At 38.1% G+C, this 16,097-nt stretch overlaps 2 protein-coding genes across 3 annotated transcripts; both read left to right on the forward strand.

The window, feature by feature from the left end:
- The first annotated feature begins 2,005 nt into the window (after positions 1-2,005).
- On the forward strand, positions 2,006-3,268 carry PEI1 (Zinc finger C-x8-C-x5-C-x3-H type family protein). The gene has a single exon (XM_021967686.2). It carries the CDS (start codon positions 2,105-2,107, stop codon positions 2,945-2,947), a length of 843 nt encoding a protein of 280 aa, XP_021823378.1. The 5' UTR covers positions 2,006-2,104; the 3' UTR covers positions 2,948-3,268.
- Positions 3,269-12,325: 9,057 nt separating this feature from the next.
- On the forward strand, positions 12,326-15,786 carry LOC110764677 (cyclic nucleotide-gated ion channel 2-like). Of its 2 annotated transcripts, none has more exons than XM_021967688.2 (8): positions 12,326-12,531; positions 12,618-13,209; positions 13,842-14,063; positions 14,143-14,432; positions 14,517-14,628; positions 14,724-14,960; positions 15,039-15,125; positions 15,222-15,786. In XM_021967688.2, the coding sequence occupies exons 1-8, from the start codon at positions 12,512-12,514 to the stop codon at positions 15,699-15,701; spliced, it is 2,040 nt and encodes a 679-aa protein (XP_021823380.1). In that variant the 5' UTR covers positions 12,326-12,511; the 3' UTR covers positions 15,702-15,786. The 2 variants fall into 2 exon arrangements, with proteins under 2 accessions (XP_021823380.1, XP_088105414.1); XM_088249288.1 differs by having other exon boundaries at positions 15,057-15,125.
- Positions 15,787-16,097: the final 311 nt, after the last annotated feature.

Raw genomic sequence — 16,097 nt, forward strand, 5'->3', positions numbered from 1 at the left:
AGATATCTTTCCTATCAAGTAACTTACTTTCCACAAGAGATTATTTAGGTCGATTTCTAAACTTGATGGAAGAATGATTGATTGAGAAAGCCATTTACATCACAATTATCCAAGCTTCACTTAATTGCACATTCAATAAGAGATTAGTTTCAGATTTTCAGGTTTTTAATAAGGAATCAAGATTAGAATGAAGAAAATTAGATTGTACAATAAAACCATAATTCTTTTGTTTGTTTTTTTTTTTGGGAAATATTTTTGCTCACCACCGTTCTTAATACTTAAAACGTGTCCGTAGGCATAATCCTGATTAACCTTTTACTCTGATTTATGTAACTATTGTTATATTTATGGACAAGTGTCAAATGTTGAGATGGGTGGTGAGCATATGCCTTGGGTTAAAGTGGTGAACGAAAATGTTCCCTTTTTTGGGGGGGAGCGAGTCCAGTGAGCTCCAGAAGTTGGCCCTATATATTTTGTGAAATTACATGAAATTATTTTTTCTATCTGAAAAATAAATAACAACTTTTGTAGGGGCCTGAAATAGCAAAATTACGAGTGAGGTCAATAGAAGTTAGTTTGGTGGTTACGTCGTTTTATCAACAAACAATGAAAGAAATGCATGCTTGACGTAGGCAAAGACAAAAGAGAGAGAAGTCAGCACCACATGCAGAAGCTAAAAAACTTTGTCATTATATATACGTTCCTTTACTTTACTTATCAATTCACCACGTGTTAATATGCATGCGCTTCAATTTTTACTCTGCTGGCTCTTCTGCTTGATCATTCGATGCTCTTCGACGCAGAGAAAAACTGTGTCGTTTTCTTCTCTATGAACGTGGTTCTTGAGGTATAAAAGGGTCCCACTCATCTTCTTGACGTGTACAGGGTCCCACTCCAGCCCTAAAAATAAGGGGTAGGCTCCACCTCTCAACTTCTAGATGTAATCAGAAGTTTAGGAGTCTTTCCTTCCTAAGATGGTATATTAGCTAGTCACGCTTAAGTCTCGAGTTTTATGCGTAGAAATCGAGACTCAATCTTTTTTAATGCTAATTCATATACAAGTTGTTTTCTTTCACTCATGCAACATTTGATTTGGTCCATCAAATGAAGATATCCACTATCATTAATTTCATGAAATGAACATGGAAGGAATAATGTTAATGTTTATGCATCAACAAATCACACACCCACAAGTCTTCATAAGCATAACAAGAGATTAATTACCAGACATAATCTATCTCTTGCTACCTTCCTAAATCTGTTCCATATTGTTACAGATAATTTCTAGGTCTTTCCAATTAAATGAACAGGTTGCACCGGTCTCCGTATTTTCTTCAAGACTGGACTGGTGGATTGACAAGCTAAGCTAGCTGGAGCGATTTCAGTGCAAATCGTCAAGATAAGTTAGTTTCGTTGATTTGTCTTGTAATTACCAGACCCCACCCCACCCCACTGCAAAGTGAAAAACGCCCGCAAAATTCAAGGACACCTCTCTCTCTCTCTCTCTCTCTCTCTCTCTCTCTCTCTCTCTCTGTGAAACAAACTCCCCGACTTAAGTCCACACCCTTCAACACATGCTCCACACAATGCATGTACATGTTTCATCGCCCTATAAGCCAGGGCCCTTATTACCTACACGTGTGGCTCGCCATGCAAATTACCCCATCGCAGCCGTTAATAATTGCCCGCGGTAACACCAAACTACTGCTCACTCCGTTTAAGTTAACGACACTGGTCCCCAGGGGCATAATTGGGAACTCGATTTTAATGTGACATGGTGGAAGCCTGCTCCTTTTGACCCACCAACTGTCTCGCTCTGGTTATCACAACCTTCCCCATGGCAAGCAACCCAGTCATGCAAACGCAACTTCTTCCGTCACACCCACTTATTTGATCAACACCACCCCCACTACACGTCCGTCACCGTTAGATTGACGGTGGTTAAACCCGGTTAAAAATTTAACACAAGCAGAGCTCTTGCCACCATAAATACCTCCTCTTCTCCTCACTCTCAACTCACTCCAATATCCATATCCTCTTCTGCTTCATGGATATGTAATGTCTTAAAGTTTTCAAGTTCTTTTGTGTCAGCAACAGAAACACAATGTGGAGAGCCGTGCATCAAGGTTACTATGAGCTGCCCGACCCGTACCTGAGCCAGTACCCGTACCAATACCAGTACCAGTACTATCCGGGTTACCTGATGGGTCCAGGCCAGTACAACGACCTGATCATGGACAATGCAATCTACGGGTCGGACGAGTTCCGGATGTACGCCTACAAGGTCAAGCGGTGCCCTCGCATGCGCAGCCACGACTGGACCGAGTGCCCCTACGCCCACCGTGGTGAAAAGGCACAGAGGCGCGACCCGCGCCAGTACTTGTACGCCGCAATCGCGTGCCCCGCGTACCGGAACGGGAGGTGCCACAAGGGGGACCTCTGCGACCTCTCGCACGGCGTGTTCGAGTACTGGCTCCACCCAGACAGGTACCGCACCCGCGCATGCAATGGGACACCGCATTGCATGCGCAGGGTGTGCTTCTTCGCGCACACCCCTGACGAGCTTCGCCCCGAGCCCGAATTTTACCCGCGCAAGTTCTATGTGCCGCATCCGTACGATCAGTACCCTCGCCGCCCGTACCGTCCTCATAACTGTGCGTACCGGGCAGTTCCGGTGGGGAGGGGGATGTACGGAGGCGGACATCGAGGTGGTAGGTCAGCGACCGTGGAGGAGTATGAGATGATACTGAAGAACAAGAAGATTATGGACGAGTCTTTTGAAAAGGTGGAGAGTTTCCTGAACAATCTGAGGTCCTTGACGCTGAGTGATGAGCCTTTCGAATTCGAAGACGAGATTGAGGCGATGGATAATTATGAGATGGTAGAGGCAGCACCATCGGTTTCGGAGCTGCCGGAGTTCGACTGGGTTACAGAGCTGTTGCAGTAAATAATTCTCTCATTAGAGAGAGAAGGACATTCTCATTATGGGGGTCGCTGTGTGAAGAAGATTAGTGTCTGTATGTATTTTCAGTTTGCCGTGTTTGAATTTCAGTGTATGTACGAGTCGTCGTCGTCGTTTGGTGGTCAACCAGTGTCGTGTGTTGTAGTAATATTGTGGGTTTGAAGCTATGTATGTGTAATGTAATGAAATAAATAACATGTAAATCATGTTCAGCTGAATCCCTTGTAAATGTGGACTTTAGTCCCTCTTTATGTAAAGAAGGGTCAGCTCAATCAATAAGTTAACAATAATGTTCTCCTTCTTTAATTTCCTCCACTTTCATTCATTCAAGCTCATTTAAACATGATTTTTTTATTAGAAAAGTTGATAGAGGTCCAAAAATCCAACCAATAGTTGGGTCTAGTCCTCGAATTATTGTTTGTTGATACAAGTCCTTTGACTAGTTTGCCATGTAGATTACATTCCATTTTTGACATGCTGACTCAATCTTTTGTATTTAACTGATTTGTATTTAAATTTTTTGTTCCTATTATATCCCTATTGTCTAAAACGGGTAAGATGAGGATTTATAAGCCATTAATGATTAGATTTCATCATGTAATTAAAGGAATAATTACATTTTGAATGTAAATGTCGGACCTATTGTACTCGTTTATTTCTTCATGAACTATTAATATTATTCTTAAATTTGATAATCCTATTCTTCAGGTACAATACCCTACTAACCATTGAACTTGATACACCTATCTAATAGGTATAGAACATATTTGATGCACCTCAGTACTAGGTAAAACACATATTGGATGTTCCTCAGTACTAGGTAAAACACATATTGGATGCACCTCAATGCCAGGTAAAACACATATGTTTAAAAAAGAAGAAGTTATACCTCCATACTAGGTATATTAAAAAATTAACATTATGACAAAAAAATTCCATAAAGAATTTTGAAAAACTCAATATATAAATTTATAGCTAAAAGGTAGGTATATGCTACCAATTTAATAAAGCTACGAATATAGAATTCTAAAAAATATCATATATGTATATAGCTGAAATTTGAATTAAATAGGTTTTTAATCTGTGAGCCATGAAATCATCATTTAAATTGAATGTCATAAGCTTGATTGTAGGAGAAAACTGATATTTAAAAGTGGTATTTGCATGTACTTGCCATTTTCAACCAATGTCATATATTGTAAATGTCTCGAATATGGTGGCTACAAGGTTTGCTTACCTGGCCATACAATTGATTGGGAGGACCGCAATTGAAGAGAGTCCAATTAGTGTCCTGCATCCGTTGTATGTAAATGAAAATGGACCCATATCTAAGAAGCCCTTTTTTTTATTTTATATACAAGGAATCAAACAAGATCTTGGGTGCAAGAGTGAATGTCACTTAATAAATCCCTTACCAACACGAAATAAATAAGAATTTTGTTTTCTTTTTATAGTAAATTGAGCTTAGACCCCTAAAATTCATTTTAAATCACCTACAACCCTTTCCTTTAGTTTTCTATTTAAATACCCAATTTTTTCAAATAATACCCGATGACTAGGATCCAACTAAGCAAGTTACCTAATATAACTTAAAATCTGATTTATTGTATTTTTTGGATTCCAAAACTACCCATATTTATAAGTTAATGTGTTATGGGGGGTGTAACTAGTGACACCTGTCGAATTTGGAAATATCTCCAAATAGTTGTAATGGATGTAGGAACTAATTTAGAAACTTATTTGAAATTAAATATTAAATTCCACATTAAAGTATTAGTAATCTATTTTACGACTAGTAATCTATTTTTGAATTAATGGTGTTTTCCTTCTATGAATTACGACTAGTAATCTATTTAAAGTATTAATAATTTAAATTCAATATTAAATTTAGGAATTAATGTTGTTTTCTTTTTATGAATTATACGATCAGAATTCTTTTTTATTATAGTTTTATGAATAATAGTGTACATTCTAATTATGTTGAAAAATAATTTGATAATCTATTTATTGTTTTGTTTTTATAACATTTTTTTTAATGACCCTATTTTTTTTCTTTTCAAAAGTGACGATTTTACGAGTAAATGAGAGAGAGAGAGGTGATCTTTTTATTTTTTGTTTTATGAAAACCATATTTTTTAAATGAGCCTATTTTTTCTCTCAAAATAATGTACCTAGTAAAATAATTTACCTAGTATAATGAACTTTTTTTTTTCTCTAATAATGTACCTATTTTTTTTTCTAAATAATGTACCTATTTTTTCTCTCAAAATAATGTACCTATTTTTTTTTCTCAAATAATTTACCTAGCATAATGAACCTATTTTTTTCTCTAAATAATGTACCTTTTTTTTCTCTAATAATGTATACCTAGTAAAACAATTTACCTAGTATAATGAACTTATTTTTTTCTTCTAAATAATGTACCTATTTTTAATTTATAAAAAATGTGCATAAATTTTAATTATACAATGTACCTATTTTCTATAAATTATTGTGTACCTATTTTTAATTTATGAAAAATGTACGGAAATTTCAATTACAAAGTAATTGACCACTTTTTGATTTTTTTTGGTAAATAATATATATATATATATATATATATATATATATATTTTTATATGTATATATTTATATTTATATTTTTTATATGTACATTATTGCATATATAATTTACATATTTTTTTTATTTGCAATTTTAAGGGGCCATATGTTAGAGGGAATGGCAACCAAAAGAAATGGGGTGATTGATATGCTATTAATAGGGAGTTTTAATTACAATTATGACAGTTAATGAAATGTGTGGAATAAATTATAAATAAAATATGAAGTCTGATGGCAAGGATATAAAAACATAGGAATAGTACGACCTCTTATATCCTACTGGTCATTTAAGTTTGAAATTGGGTTTTATACATAGATTTATAGAATGATGAGTATATGTCTAGGAAATAGTAAATGTAGGGACCTATATTGGACAAGCCCTTCTTTTTAAGTGGAGTGACCAAATTATGGTTAAAATGTTCTTGTTAATTTTTTGAACAAACAAGCGATAGTATTTTATTGTATTAATTGAAAACGTATATAGAGAGTCATCTCGAATAGTAATACGATGAATATGAGTAAAGCGTCCCCATTGACCAAAGTCAACTCTAGAGCTGAAAGGATTTGAAGAGAATAAATCACAAAGAACTTGTCTAAAAACCACTATCTACCGTCTAAGTTGTCCTAGATCAAGTTAGTTACATCAAGGACAAAACATGGCCGCTAATCGGCATAACTTAGACGGTATGGCACCTTCGATGCCATCGCTGTCACTTCCAAGGACTCGTAACCATATTTAGAGGTTTTTTTTGTTACAAAACTAAACCCTCAAACTACTCTACCATACCGATTATAACATATAACATCCGATATTACGGCCGAAATTATAACATCTGAAATTACATCCGATTCTATGACAAAGAACACAATGCAAATCTTAAAATACTGGTGCTTCACGGAGCTCGCTTCTCCAAAATTTCAATTGCTTCGTATACCTTGATATTGTCCCACTTAGTTGAACCAGCATCAACAAGTTGAGCGTATTTCCTAAACATCTCAAAGCCGATCTCAATCCCGCCATTGTAAATGTTGTATTTGGTCACTGATTTTCCTTCACGAAATATGTTGTTACTAGCCTTGGTGGGAGGCTTCATGACATCATGGGCTCGAGTCACTCGTTGGCGGACATAATTCGAAGAATCATCATCATCATCATCACCCACCCTCTTGTTCTTAGGCGTGGAGGAGCCTCTTAAGCTACCAACCATTGAATGTGACATATTGTTTGAGTTTTCTTTTTCCTCTTTCAGATTGTGTGCAAGACGCATGAGTGTAAGTATGAGCAATGTTATTAGTTAAAGATGTGAAATTTTTGGCGTTGAAATGTAATGTCTGTTATAGGAAGTAACTCAACTTAAATAATCCTTGGAATGTAGTTGGTACTTGGTAGTGGGGTTTCTTTTTCGGGGGAACGTCGAATTTTTTTGAACGAACGCACCCCCTTACGTTCAGTTGAACATACACCCCGTTTGTTTGAAAAAGTAAGTTCGTTGGGGACATTTTTTCGGGGATCGAGTAACTTTCCTTAACGAATGCACCCTTTGCGTTTAGTTGAACAAACACCCCATTTGTTTGAAACATTCAGTTGGTTGGGTCCATTTTAACTGCGAACGGGAAACGTTAATGAACGAACACACCTCTTGCGTTCGCTTGAACAAATATCCCGTTGTTCGAAAAAGTAAGTTGATTTGGGATATTTTTCGGGAAAACGGGTAAGTGACCAGTTTAATGTGATCTATAGAAACCCATAAAACTGCACAAAATCAAACATTTGCGTCCAAACGAATGAGAAGCAGAGAAGAAGAAGAAGAAGAAAAATAAGAGGAAGAAAGATCCAAAAATATCTTTAATTACAATATTATACGGGGGTGCTGCAGCAGCAGCAACTTTGGACTCTTTTAAAAATCAGGCCGAGTCTGCCAAGCTGAGGGAGAAATTTAGAGTGTTGGATAAGAAACTCAACGAGTATCGGTCTGAAGATACTGAGGAGGTTGGTTTTTGCACTTCTTCATTTTATTTCAATTTTAATTTTTTTTTTAACTATTTTTTTTTTGTGACAGATGAAGAGGCATAAGAAAGAGATAAACGAGGAGCTTACTGAGGTCAGGGACCAGATGCAAAAGATGAAGAGGGAGAAGGAAGAGATGAACGAGGAGCTTACTGAGGTTAGACCCCAGATGCAGAAGATGAAGAGAGAGAAGGAAGAGATGAACGAGGGGTTTACTGCTCTCAGGGACCAGATGCAGAAGATGGATGAGAAGAACAAAAATAGGCTTTAGGGTTTATTTTTTCAAACTGTTAATTAAGTAGCCACACCATTATCTGCACAGAACAGCGGATTCTTGTTTCTTTTTCAGATTTGCTTTTGATTTTTGGAACTTTGGATTGTAATGAAGTACACCACCGCTTTTGGATCTTTCTTCCTCTTCCTCTTCTTCTTCTTCTTCTTTCCTGCTTATCTGCAAATGTTTGTGTCCTTTTGGTGCCGTAGTCGTTCCTGAAGGTCTCAAGACCTCTTGCGTTCGTGTTAACAAACACCCTGCTTGTTTAAAAAAGAAAGTTGGTTGGGGACACTTTTTCGGGGAACGAGTAACTTTCCTTAACGATCGCACCTCTTGCGTTTAGTTGAACAAACACCCAATTTATTTGAAAAAATAAGTTGGTTGGGGACATTTTTTCGGCAAACGGGCAACTTTCCTTAACGAACTCACTCCTTACATTCCTATTAACAAACACCTTGTCTGTTTGAAAAATAAGGTTGGTTGGGACCATTTTTCCGGGGAACGGAAAACTTTACTGAACGAATACAACCCTTGCGTTCGCTCGAACAAATACCCCGTTTATTTGAAAAAGGAAGTTGGTTGTGGACATTTTTTAGGCGAAGGGGTAGCTTTTCTCAATGAACGCACCTCTTGCGTTCGTGTTAATAAACACCCTGTTAGTTTGAAAAAGAAAGTTGGTTTGTGCCATTTTTTCGGGGAACGGGAAACTTTACTGAATGAACAAACCCCTTGCGTTCGCTCGAACAAATACCCCGTTTGTTTGAAAAAGAAAGTTGGTTGTGGACATTTTTTAGGCGAAGGGGCAGCTTTCCTCAATAAACGCACCTCTTACGTTCGTGTTAATAAACACCCTGTTAGTTTGAAAAAGAAAGTTGGTTTGGGCCATTTTTCCTGGGAATGAGAAACTTTACTGAACGAACACACCCCTTTCGTTCGTTTGAACAAACACCCCGTTTGTTTGAAAAAATAAGTTGATTGGGGACATTTTTTCGGCAAACGGGCAATTTCCCTCAACGAACTCACCACTTGCATTCGTGTTAACAAACACCTTGTTTGTTTGAAGAAAAAAAAAGGTTGGTTGAAGCCTTTTTTCCGGGGAACGTGTAACTTTACTGAACGAACACACCTCTTGCGTTCGCTTGAACAAATACCTCATTTCTTTGAAAAAGTAAGTTGGTTTGGGCTATTTTTTCGAGAAACGGGCAACTTTCATCAACAGACGAACTCCTTGCGTTCGTGTGAACAAACATTTCGTTTGTTTGAAAAAGTAGTTGATTTGCTCCTTTTTTCGGGTGAACGTCGAATGTTTATGAACTAAAGCACCCCAGCATGTGCCAAGGAGCTAGTATATATATATTGTAGAGTACAACCCTAATTTCTACTCTTACCAAATAATCTCCATTAATTTCAAGAATTCTCTTCATCTTTCGACTGCAAGTAAGCTATTTTATTTTTCTCTCTAATTCTTTGCAACTGTAATTTGAAGTTCTGTATATTTTTTTTTTTTCAATATATTAGTTATCTTATTCATTTATGTGATATAGTAGAAATTTGACGTAAATGTATCATACTTGTATCTTAGAAATAATAATGGTGTTGTTTTATAGCTATGAATCAAAAAGATCCTGCGTGGAAGTATGCAAAAGAAATAGAGGGGAAAAAATACTTGAGATGCGCATTTTGTGATCAAAGATGCAATGGAGAAATTTCTAGACTTAAGCATCATTTGGGTCAACCATGTAAGAAAATTTCTAAGCATGTGAAAAAAGAGTGCCGCAACTTTGAAAAATTTTCAACTTGAAAAAAGAAAGAAAAATGAAATGCTTAGAAAGATTGGGGATGGTCCACGAGGAGGGGTTTAGAGTATGGAAACTTCATTGAATAAAGAATATGAAATACCTGGTACTAGGAGTGTTGCAGTTGATGAGGCTATTAGAGCACAACCTAAATGAAAAGGACCAATGGATAAATTTGTCACTTTAGAAGCTCGGCAAATTACATTAAATTCAGCATACAAACAAGAAGAAAAAAAGGAAGTTTGTTGAAAGATTGATCGTTTTTTCTTCTCCAGAGCACTCCCATTTAATATTGTAAATGACCAATTTTGGCTACCTATGGTGAAAGGGATTGCCACATATGGTGTAGGATTTAAGCCTCCATCAATGCATGAGCTGAAGACTTGGATATTTAAGGAAGAAGTTGGAAGCATCACGTAGGGAAATATTGTTAGACGGCGACACCGAAGCTACACTCGCCTACATGAAAGCAAAAGCGTCAGTGGATTTTGAATTTTTTTGTAAGTTCAGTGTAGATGAGGAGAATAGACTTGCTAACTTGTTTTGGAGAAACTCTATTTCACTTTTGGATTATGGTCCTCATATTCGACAGCACATACAAAACCAATATGTATGACAAGCCTCTAGTGTTATTTGTTTGTTCAAACAACTACCGGGCGAGTGTTGGTTGTGCCCTATTGCTTGACGAGACCTTTGGAACATAAAAGTAGTTATTGGAGACATTCATATCCTCCATGAAATGCAAGAAGCCTATATCAATACTGATAGATGGGGATGAGGCGATGCGCACAAAGCAATTGAGTATGTGTTGTCCATGTGTAATCATAGGTTGTGCTCATGACACGTGGCTAGGAATGCACAGAATAACTTAAAGGATGAAGAATTGGTACGATAATTTCAAGCATATCTTTGGGAACCAATTACTGTCAATGAGTTTGAAAATAAATGAGAGTTTTTGAAGGATAGAGTTATTACACATAAATAAAAGGATGACTGCAAATGATGTATGCAAAACGAGATGCATGGATGAAATCACGCCTTAGACCCAAATTTTCGGTGGTATGTGTACTACTCAATGCGTGGAGTATATGAACAAGTTTGTAAAAGATTACTTGAGGAAATGCGTTAAGTTGTTTGAATGCATACCACCGAAAACAGTCAAAGAAAGTGTTTACAACAACACTGAAAAGTCTTGAGCAACATGCTTCCCAAATTTACACACATAGGTATTTTTTATTGGTATGTAACGAGATCAATGCTTCGTCGGCACTCATTCTTGAAAACATAATTCATAATTTCGGAGGACGGTTGTATATTTTAGTGAAATACGATGAACCGCAAAATAATTGGAGTTGTGTGTACCTTGGCGAGAAGGATATTCGAATAGAGTGCAGTTGTCAGAAATATGAAAGCGAAGACATCCCATGTTTTATGTGATGAAGTGGGAGCATGTTATGAAAATTTCATCGTCACTCATAATGAAGTGATGTACAAAAACTGCCTGAATGGACATTGGATATGCATTTATGTCAGAAAATGATAGCAAGGAGGTTGTACAAACCGCGAGATACGAAAATTCCCACGTACTATTCGTTAAGCACTAGAATATGCTTCGCCAATGGTTTTGTGTAGCCTCCTTCGGTGATAGGAGTGTGCAGAGTGTGAATGCTTGGGAACCTCACAGCCACTCTGAGAGCCACCACTCACCTGCATACACAAATGCACACAAAACTCCTAACCCATATGAAAACAAAAATCACAAATGGAAAAAAGAAACAAGAATAGTGCGGTTCTGGGAGGGAGCTTAGAGTGGTCGATTTCATAGTAAGTGCCCACTTTAATGTAATCTATAGAAACCCATAAAACTGCACAAAATCAAACATTTGCATCCAAATGAATCAGAAGCAGGAAAGAAGAAGAAGAAGAGAAGGAAGAAAGATCCAAAAATATCTTTAATTACAATATTATAAGTCTGAGTTACAAAGTTTGAAAATATCATCCCTAAAAAGTAAAATAATGTTAAACCCTAAGCTATTTTTTGGTATTTTTCTTCTTCTGCTCCATCTTCGGCTTCTGCCTTTGCTGCAACAGCCCATTCATTTCTTCAATATTTTTCTTCATCTCTTGTTGGTTTGTTATGAGTTCCTTGTGGTTCTGTGACCAAAAACAGAGTCTCAACAAATATAACATATAAAATACAACAAAAATACAAAACAAACTCACCACTTGCATCTGATCATATCCTTGCACAGTCTCCTGTATTGCCTCCTCCAACTTCTTAACTTGCTCCTTCAGTACAGCGGCTTCCGATTGGTACTTAAATGCCTCCCACTCGGCTGTAGTAGCAGCAATAGGCCCCAACGTGGCCACCGTGTAGACCGCCTTGGAAGTGCCAGCGATAACATCGAAGGTGCCATAGCCGTTCCTGAAGGTTTAGTTTTGTAACAAAAAAAACCTCTCGTTAATTAGTATCTTTATACACACACAGTTGATGTAGCTAGTCCAACTGTATATATATATGCATGTAACGGTCGAGTTGACAGCTGCAGACATGGACGAAATATAATATCAAAACTTGTAACTCATGCATGCACTACACACCCAAAACCCCCTCACGTTTCTCATCTCATCCTCTGTATATAAATGCTCTATATATATGCTGACATTGACTGGGTCCATGGCCCCACCCCCGGTCCAACTAAACCAACTCCCCGACAACCTCTACCCGCTTCATCACCACTTCGCCACCGCCACCTTCCTTCTCTGCTACGTGCCCTCAACTTATCATATACTCCCAATTTTACCATTATATCCCCTCCCCTTCTTTTTTCATTTCATTCCAAAAATATATCCCCACTTCATCTTCAGCCATGCTGCCCTCTCTCCCGAGGTAACTTGTTATTCATCATCAATCTTTCTTCTTATAAGAATTACAATTGCTCTTAATCTATCGGTGCTTTTTGGTTGAATTTTCAGGTGGAAATTGAATAAAGTCAAGCATTGTTGTAACAACATTAATGACAGTGACGACCAGGACGACCCAATCTTCAATTCCAAAGAATGCTACGCTTGCACTCAGGTTGGAGTTCCAGTTTTCCACTCCACCCGCTGCGACCCGAACCACCAACCTCAACTCCTGTGGGAGCGCACCGCCGGGTCTTCCATGACCCTACTCCCCACCTCGACGGACCTCAAATGCCGCCCTCGCGCCATCGACCCACGTAGCAGCAGCGTCAAAAGGTGGAACCGCATCGTGCTCATGGCACGCGGCCTGTCCATCGCCGTTGATCCTCTTTTTTTTTACGTCCTGGCGCTGAGCCAGAGTGGGGCTCCCTGCTTTTACATGGACGTGGCGCTTGCCCTCGTCGTCACCGTCGTTCGCACGTGCTTGGACGCGTTGCACATGGCCCACATCTTGCTTCAGTTCAAGTTGGCTTACGTGTCGAGCGAGTCGATGGTGATTGGGTGCGGGAAACTCGTGTGGGACTCACGTGATATTTCTCTTCATTACATGCGGTCCCTCAGGGGCTTTTGGCTCGATGCCTTTGTAATTCTACCGATTCCTCAGGTGCCCCCCTTCATTTCATCTCATTTACTCCTTTTATTTTCCAGCCAGATTTCAATTCTCAATCACTTGAAAATTATGGGATTATGATAAATTCATTAAAATTTTGGTAATGATGGCATGAAATGGAACTAATACATGTGCTATTATTTGTATCATATTTTCATATCAGGTATATCAGTGAGATTCCTTGTATTATTAGATGTGCGGTAATTTTTTTTTGCCATTAGATATGTGGTAATTTCTTTTTAGCCATTACATATGTGGTAATTAAACCTACCATTACTCTACTTATTTGGTAGAGTACATCTTATGATAATTTTACTTAGCTAGTGTTATTCGCTAAAGTTCTCGATTCTTCAATACAGGTAGGTTCTTGTTGTTTATCGACAATTTTTATATGTTCCAAGTACAGTATGTGACTTTTACCATCCAATACGTAAAGGACATATGGAATTATTCTTGTATTGTTTTTTATGATATGTGACTGGCTGCATTGGAAATATTCCACATGTCCTACGTTTATTGGATGATACACTAGCCACGTGATGTACCCAGAACACCAAAAAATTTAGTCCAGTTATCTAAGTTTCAACGTTTGACTCTCAAATTTCATATGTATATTTGTTTTGCAGACCGTAATTTGGTTAATTGTGCCAAGGTTGCTTAGAGAGGAAAAGACTAGACTGATAATGACGACCCTCTTACTAACCTTCCTGTTTCAATTCATCCCCAAGCTCTACCACAGCGTTTACTTGGCCAAAAGATTCAAGAAGGTCACAGGCTACATATTTGCATACGGCAACATTTGGTGGCGTTTTAAGCTCAACGTCATTGCCTACTTAACCGCCTCTCACGTACGTAACCCTGCTCTAATCCTATATTATATATAATAATTCCAATCCTAATGAAGCTGTGTTGGTTTATTATATTCAGATTGCAGGAGGGTGTTGGCATGTGCTTGCAACACAGCGTGTAATGTCATGTCTCCAGCAACAGTGTGAAGCAAGTAGAAACTGTAACCTCTCTATCTACTGCTCAAAACAAGTTTTTTCAGCTGGAAAGCTCTCTGGTGGCAATGCATTCACAAAGATAACGACAATGTGCTTGGATGAAGATACTACATTTGGGTATGGAATTTATAAACCCCTACTCGTGGTCTATGCTGGCAACACACTCGCCGTTCGGATCCTTTACCCCATATATTGGGGTTTAATTAACCTCGGGTAATAACCTATCAATCTACTTAATAATCTCCTAATCATAAAGCATATTGTATTTGATACCTCTTGGCATAAATTCATTTGCAGCTCCTTTGCCAACAACCTTATCCCTACAAGTGACTGGCTTGAACTCATATTCTCTTGCTGTGTAACGCTTGTGGGCTTGGGTCTCTTCATTACATTGCTTGGAAATATCCAGGTCACCCAGAACAGAGATTTTCATAGTTAATTATAATAACTAATAACTTAATGCTGATTGTTGATGGTGTTGTGTTGTGTTGTATTATTGTGTAGATATTTCTGCATTCGGTGATGGAAAATAAGAAGAAAATGCAGTTGAAATATCGAGACATGGAATGTTGGATGAAGCGAAGACAGTTGCCATCTCATTTGAGGAAGAGAGTTCGCCATTTTCAACGTTGCAGTTGGGCAGCCATGCAAGGGCTAGATGAGCTTGAGTTGATCCAGCATTTCCCCGATGGCCTCCGCAGGGACATCAAGCGTTACCTTTGCCTAGATCTTGTCAAGCAGGTAACACCTTCCATGACCTTGATTTTGTGACAAATTTTATTCAACCTTTTGTATCTCTGCTCATCTAATCATTATTAGGTACCGTTATTTCATAAGTTAGAAGATGTTATTCTTGACAACATCTGTGATCTTGTACGGCCAATTATCTACTCCAAGGGTGAAAAGGTACGAAACTATAGCGTCATATGTATATTTGTTCGAGTGTTGCTACCTAAATACGTATATAGTTGTCTACTGCTGATGCATGAAATGACTATATAGTTGATTAGAGAAGGAGACCCCGTACAAAGAATGATGTTCATAGTTCGTGGACGCATAAAACGCAGTCAAGGCCTCAGCAAAGGGTTCCTAGCCACCAGTGTGCTTGAACCCGGCAGTTTCTTTGGTGACGAGCTTCTCTCGTGGTGCCTTCGCCGCCCATTTAGAGGTCGACTTCCTCCCTCTTCAGCAACATTTACTTGCATGGAATCAATTGAGGCATTTGGTTTGGATGCAAATTGTCTTCACTACATCATCGATCATTTTCGTTACAAATTTTCGAATGAAGGGCTCAGACGTACAGCGAGGTATTACTCGTCGAATTGGAGAACGTGGGGGGCTGTGATCATACAACTTGCTTGGCATCGTCATAGAATGAGGACTAAGGATGTGATAATGGTGCAAAGTGGGGACATTGAGAATCGGCTTCGGCTATATGCTGCTTTCTTTTTGTCGCTAAAGCCACATGACCATCTTGACTAGAACCTTTTTGGGTGTGTTAATCATATAATAAATGCACAACTTGCGCAATGTGTATAAACAATAAGAGAAAAAAAATCTCTTCTAATCGATTCACCAACACCAGGATGCCTAACCTTTACGGAAACTACTATGGGCTTCACCTCTTGACCAGGATATTGTACAATGAGAATGAGGTATTCCTCTAGCAGAATCTGTGTTTCTGACTTGTAACAACGGCATTTGCAACTTTCCTAAAACCTCTCAACGTCAAAAATCTGCGTTGAATCATCAGAAATTAAAGGCGCTAGAATCATCAGAATAAATAAATAAATCAAAAATATAAAAAATAAAAAATTCAGCCTAGGCGCTAGGCGGGTCTAGGCGGTTTTTGTTAAAAAAATTTATAGATTTTTTTTA

The sequence above is a fragment of the Prunus avium genome, chromosome 2, assembly GCF_965620075.1.
Source record: "Prunus avium chromosome 2, drPruAviu1.hap1.1, whole genome shotgun sequence".
Classification (NCBI taxonomy): Eukaryota; Viridiplantae; Streptophyta; class Magnoliopsida; order Rosales; family Rosaceae; genus Prunus; species Prunus avium.